Genomic DNA, 6,793 nt, shown 5'->3' with positions numbered 1-6,793 from the left:
TAATTTATTTTCAGATTTATTTATTTCTAAAATGATAGATTAAATTGTATATGTTTAAAGTGTGCACATATTTTTAAACTATTTATTTTTCAATTGAAGTTAGACACAAAGCTGTAATTTTATTTATTTTTTTATTTTTATGTGGTGCTGAGGATTGAACCAGTGCCTCACACGTGTGAGGCAAGCGCACTACCACTGAGGTATAGCCCCAGTCCCATAACATTTCTTTTAATTCATGCCGGAATAGTATTACATTACATATGCATGCCAAGTTTTCTTCATCCCCTCATCTGTTGATGGATATTCATGTGGACTTTACAGCTTGGCTGTTGTTATTGGATCAAAACATGGTGTGAAAATACCAAAAGATACTGATTTTATTTCTTCAGGCATATATTTTGTCCTGGGATCAGTGGATCATACGGTAGTTCTATTTTTACTTTTTTGAAGGACCTTCTTATTGTTTTCTGTAGTAGTTGTAGTAATTTATAGTTGTACTAATTCATAATTTTACTAATTAATATTCCCACCCATGATATACAAGCATTTCCATTCCTCAATAATTATCTCTTATCTTTAACAATTTAATCACAACCATTCTAACATGTGAGAAACCAATACAGTGGTTTTATACAGCAAAGAAATAATCCAACAAGTGGGGAAACAACCTATGGAATAGGTTTGGAGGCTATTTATTGGACAATAGGTGAATATTCAAGTTACATGGAACATACTAATAAGAGAATAAATAATTTTATTAAAAATGGACAAAGGAATTGAATAGACATTTCTCAAAAGAAGGCAATAGCTAACAAGTATATGAAAAAAATGCTCATTTTCTTTCATCACCAGGGTAATTAATTTAAAATCACAATGAGCTATCACTTCTCACCTGTTAGAATTTGTCTTATTATAAACACAGAAGAAGTGATGATGAGTGTATAAGAAGAGGGATACTGCTGAACACTGTTGGAGAAAATAGAAAAAAAAGTATGGAGGTTCCCCCAAAATATTACAGTACTGCCATATGATCTAGCAAATTCCCTACTGTGTACATATCCAAATGACCCAAATTCAGTGTTCAAAATATGTGTCCGATCCCATTATTATGATAGCATTATTCACAATAAGCAAGGTGTAGACTCAACCTAAGCATTCATCATCACAAACATACATGATCCAGGAATAAGAAGACGGAAAACCTGTCATTACCTTCCACTTGGGTGAACATGTATGACATTATGATAAGAGAAATGAGCCAGGCATAGAGGAACACATACCAGGTTAAATCTCCAATACTAAAACAAACAAACAAACCCCAAAATACCCACAAAAGTTATATTGTACATCATGATGAGTATAGTTAATATCAATAAGTTATATACTTCAAAAAAATGGAAAACCATCATACAGAATAGACAAAGCAATATTGACCAAGAAGAGTGATGCTGATCACAATACCTGATCTCAAATTATACTATAGAGTTATAGTAAGAAAAATAGTATAAAACTAGCAACAAACAGACAGAAAGACCAATGAAATAGAATAGAAGACATATATACAGGCATCTGATACTTGAGAAAGGTGTCAAAACATATGTTTAAAATATTGCCTTTTTAATGTTCATCATTGTTAGCAGTTAGAGAAATACAAATCAAAACCACTCTAAGATTTCATCCCACTCCAGTCAGAACAGTAACTATTATGCATACAAACAACAGTAAGTGTTGGAAAGGATGTGGGGAAAAGGACACTCATACAGAGCTGGTGGACTGCAAACTGGTACAGCCAATATGGAAAGCACTATGGAGATTTCTTGGAAAATTAGGAATAGAACCACCATTTGACCCAGCTATCCCTCCCTAGGTCTATACACAAAAGACTTAAAAACAGCATACTACAGGGACACAGCCACATCAATGTTTATAGCAGCACAGTTCACAATAGCTAAACTGTGGAACCAACCTAGATGCCCTTCAGTAGATGAATGGATAAAAACAATGTGGCATGTATACACAATGGAATATTACCCAGCAATAAAAGAGAATAAAATCATGGCATTTCCAGGTAGATGGGTGGAGTTAGAGAAGATAATGCTAAGTGAAGTTAGCCAATCTCAAATAACCAAATGCCAAATGTTTTTTTCTGATATAAGGAGGTGGAATCATAGTGGCATAAGGAGAGGGAGCATGGGAGGAATAGATGAACTCTAGGCAGAGGGGTTGGAGGGGAAGGGTGGGGGCATGGGGTTAGAAATGATGGTGGAAAGTGATGATCATTATTGTCCAAAGAACATGTTTGAAGACATGAATTAGTAGGAATATACTTTGCATACAACCAGAGATATGAAAAATTGTGCTCTATATGTGTAATAAGAATTGTAATGCATTCTGCTATCATATATAAATTTTTAAAAAAGATAGCCTTTTAAAAATATGGTGCTAGGAACTTGGATATGCATATTCAGAAGAATGGAACCAGATACCTATCTTTCCCCTTGCATAAAAGTCACATCAAAGTAACAAAAGACCTAGGAATTAGACCAGAAACTCTGCAACTACTAGAAGAAAACATAGGGTCAGCATTCCAACATAATGCCACAGGCATTGACTGTACCAGGCAAGACCCCTAAAACCCAAGAAATAAAACTAGGAATGATTAAGTGGAATGGCATCAAGTTAAAAAGTTTTTTGCTCAGCCAAGGAAACAATTAGGACTGTGAAGAAAGAGCCTACATAGAGGATAAACTCTTTGCCAGGTATTTCTCTGACTAGGGATTAATAACTAGAATATATAAAAAATTCAAACAACTTAACACCAAAAAATACACCATAAACTAATTAAAATGGGCAAAAGAACAGACACATCATAAGATTAAAAAAGACAAATGACCAAAAAATGTGTGCAAAAATGTTCAATATCCCTAGCAGTCAGGAAAACACAAATAAAAACTACACAGATTGCATGTCATTCCAGTTAGAATGGTAATCACCCAAAACATAAATAATAACAAAGGATGGCAAAGATTTGTAGAAAAAGTACACTCACACATTGGTGGTGGGGCTGGAAATTAGTACAGCCACTCTGGAAAGCAGTATAGAGATTCCTCAAACAACTGGGAATGAAACAACATACCCAGCTGTTCCAATGTTTGGCATATATCTCAAAGATCCTAAAATCAGCAAACTATAGGGACACAGCTACATCAGTGTTTAGAGCATCACAATTCACAATAACCAAGTTATGGAGCCAGTCCGGGTAGCTACCCACAGATGGGTGGATAAAGAAATTGCAGTATACATACACAATGGCGTTCTAATCAGCCCTAAAGAATAATGAAATTATGACATTTGTTGGTAAGTGGATGGAAATGGAGAACATCATGGTAAGTAAAGTAAGCCAAACTCAGACCATCAATGTTGAATGCTTTCTTTCATATGTGGAAGTTAGAATACAATAAAGAAAAAAAGGGGAATCCCATAAAAATAGAAAGATCAGTGGAGTAGAGGAAGGGCTTTGAGAGGGAGAGAGAAGGATGGAAAAAGGGAGGAAGTGGAATAAAATTGACTATGTTATGCTGTGTGTTTGTGTATACATATGTGAATATATATATATATATATATATATATATATATATATATATATATATATATATGCGTGTGAATACATCACAGTGAATTCCACCTTTATGTGTATCTATGAAGCACCAATTCAGAAAACAATGAATAAAGAGAATAAAGACCAGGAGTAGAGGAAGGGGAAGAGGGAGAGGGGGGAGGGGAGGGAAAAGGAAGTACTGGGAACTGAACGGGAGCTATTTATATTCCATGCTTGTATGTTGGAATAAAATTCACTATGATGTGTAACTATAATACTCTAATAAAAAAACATTAAACATACAAAAGAATTTTATTTGGAAATACTAAAATCAGTTACCATTTGTTGAGTTATTACCAAAGGCTAGGCAATATTCTATACCTATAATATATATGCCCTTATTTCTCATCAAATCTCCTGTTTAAGTTTTGTTTAGTTCCTCTCAACAGTGTTTATAGTTGTTTTTTTTTAAATTGCAGTAGAAAACATGATACAATACAATTTTCTGTGCAACATATTGTAAAAATATTATATAGATCATGACTATTGATATTTGTACTCAAAAACCCATTATTTTTGTCTGGTTTTATTTATCATATATCAAAAGATGGATATTGAAATTCCCCCAAAAACAATGGGGAAAAATTATAAAACACTTATCCAGATCAAGTGTACAGAAAAAAAATCAGGTCAGAAACACAAGCACAAACTATATAATTACCAAATGAAAAGACTTGAAAAGAAGTTTTTCCACTGACAATATTTAAACTTCCAACAAACTTCTAGAGAGATGCTAATACATCACAGGGAAATGGAAATTAAAGGTAGAATGAGACAGCACTTTAGAACACATTGGGAGCTATTTGGTTTATAGGATGAAAATAACAGGTGTGGGCAAGGATATGATGAAATCTGGATCTTTAAATGTTAGAATATAAAATGTACCAGGTAATATTAAAAATAGTTTGAGAATGCCTCAAAAAGTTAAATACCCAATTATCATGTGACCCCATGGTCCTACTTGTGTATATATATATAGGCCAAATTATTTAAAAACAATATTGTCGTGTGTTGCTTAACTTAACAATGAGGGTAGATCTGAGAAAGACATTATAAGGACATTTATTTTTTGTACAAACATCAGGTGTTCTCACAAAAACTCAGATGGATACAAAACTTTGGGGTAATATCATGCAATGGGACCACCGTCACACAAATATGGGGTCTGTCATTATCTGAAATGTCATTATGCAGCACTTACCTGTATTCAAACAAAAATGTGTGCGTGCTATCCACGGGATCCCTATTGTTAAGAACTGAGCCAAGGAAGTTACCCCAATGGTCATCATTGGATACATGGATAAACAATTTGTGGTGCATACTTACACTGAAATATTAGTCATGAAAAGGAAGAAGAGAAAAATAATATTAATCAGTAAAACAGCCAAAAGGAATGAAGAAAGGAAGCAATGTGGGAAGGAAGGAAATATGGAAGAAGGGAAAAAAAACGGGGTATCACAAAGAATGAAGCAATGTCTCAGTGTTCTCCTAGGCATTTTATCATCATGATTCATAGGACCAAGCCAGCTTTCAAAGATTCCCAGATTCCAGGTTCCTTGTCCAAAATCTAATCACTGTTGTTACAAAAGGTAGCAGAACAATATCAGAAGTCTGTACTCAGTTTCAGGGTCCCATAATACCCCATTCTAATCCAAGTCTCTTTCATTCAGAAACTATGTGAAAGACAGAAAATGTCTCAAAGAAATCTTTTCAGAATGAATAAAGTCACACAAGTCAAGTGACAACCACAGTCGTGAAATGATAATCATTTTCCTTTGACTTGTATGACTTCATACCAGTTCCTTCAGGAAGAAGAGGTTAAGCACTTTAAGGTAAAGAAGCTTCACATTCAAAAGGAAAATGTGGGTGCAATGAGTATCGGCATGTGCCATGATACGGGCTTTAAATATCAGATTAGAATGCTCAGGACAAAAACTGACCCAAGTAGAAGGCATCTTTAGATTAAGAACCCCATAGATTAAAGACATCTGGGGGGAGAAAACTTACAAAGGATGTACTGATGAAGTGGTTGAGGAGAAACCAATACAAACTCTTATACAAGCAAAGTCAAAGGTGTTTCTGGAATGGAAATAGGAAGAAGCATGTTTTTCAGGGGAGAAAAGGGTCATGCTATGTAAACTCACAGCCTTTGCCTCAGAGACCCAAGCATCCACATAGTTCTGAGGTCAGTGTCCCTCAAGGACCAGAGGTTGCTCTGCTGAGGAGTCTCCCCAGGGCCCCCTTCACATCCTTGTTCCTCAGGCTGTAGATGAAGGGGTTCAGCATGGGGGTGACTACAGTGTACATCACTGAAATGACTGTGTTCTTGTTGGAAGAACGGGTCACAGCAGAACTGAGGTAAACCCCAAGTGCTGTTCCATAGAACAAGGAGACCACACAGAGGTGGGACCCACAGGTGGAAAATGCCTTAGACTTGCCCACAGAGGAGGACATCTTCATTAAGGAGGAGACAATCTGAGAGTAGGAGAAGAGGATCCCAGTGACGGGAAACACGCAGAGGAGTGCTGTTGCTACAAGCAAGACGATGTTATTGATGAGGGTATCAGTACTGGCCACCTTGAGAACCTGTGCTAATTCACAGAAGAAATGTGGGATTTCAGTGCCTACAGAGAAGCTCAGCCTCTTCATCAGTAGAATGTGAAGCAGGGAACTGCAGAAGATGATGAGCCAACATGTCAGAACCAGGAGGACACAGAAGTGAGAGTTCATGATGATCATGTAATTCAGGGGGTGGCAGATGGCCACAAAGCGGTCATAAGCCATCACGGTCAGTAGGAAATTATCCATTCCAGCAAAAAACATAAAAAAATACACCTGAGTGAGGCACTCTGTGTAAGAGATGTCTTTCCTCTGTGCCTGGATGTTCACCAGCATCTTGGGGACCGTGGTGGAGGTGAAACAGATGTCCACAAAGGACAGGTTGGAGAGGAAGAAGTACATGGGGGTGTGGAGGTGGGAGTCAGAGCTGACAGCCAGGATGATGAGCAGGTTCCCAAGCACTGTGACCAGGTACATGCACAGGAAGAGGCCAAACAGGATAGGCTGCAGGTCTGGATCCTCTGACAGTCCCAGGAGGAGGAACTGTGATAGGACTGTGTGGTTCTCCACTTCCAT

General features: G+C 36.7%; 1 protein-coding gene across 1 annotated transcript; it reads right to left on the bottom strand.

Moving 5' to 3' along the window:
* Window positions 1-5,854: 5,854 nt before the first annotated feature.
* Window positions 5,855-6,793, bottom strand: LOC114107863 (olfactory receptor 7D4-like). The gene has a single exon (XM_027955332.2). The coding sequence runs from the start codon at window positions 6,791-6,793 to the stop codon at window positions 5,855-5,857; it is 939 nt and encodes a 312-aa protein (XP_027811133.2).

The sequence above is a fragment of the Marmota flaviventris genome, chromosome 1 (genome assembly GCF_047511675.1).
Source record: "Marmota flaviventris isolate mMarFla1 chromosome 1, mMarFla1.hap1, whole genome shotgun sequence".
NCBI classification, from domain to species: domain Eukaryota; kingdom Metazoa; phylum Chordata; class Mammalia; order Rodentia; family Sciuridae; genus Marmota; species Marmota flaviventris.
The sequence above is the reverse complement of the archived record's forward strand: the minus strand, read 5'-3'. Positions and strand labels throughout refer to the sequence as shown.

Bases quoted from the DNA above. Each gene is read 5' to 3' on its own strand.
- LOC114107863 (XM_027955332.2), bottom strand. From the start codon at position 6,793: ATGGAAGTGGAGAACCACACAGTCCTATCACAGTTCCTCCTCCTGGGA.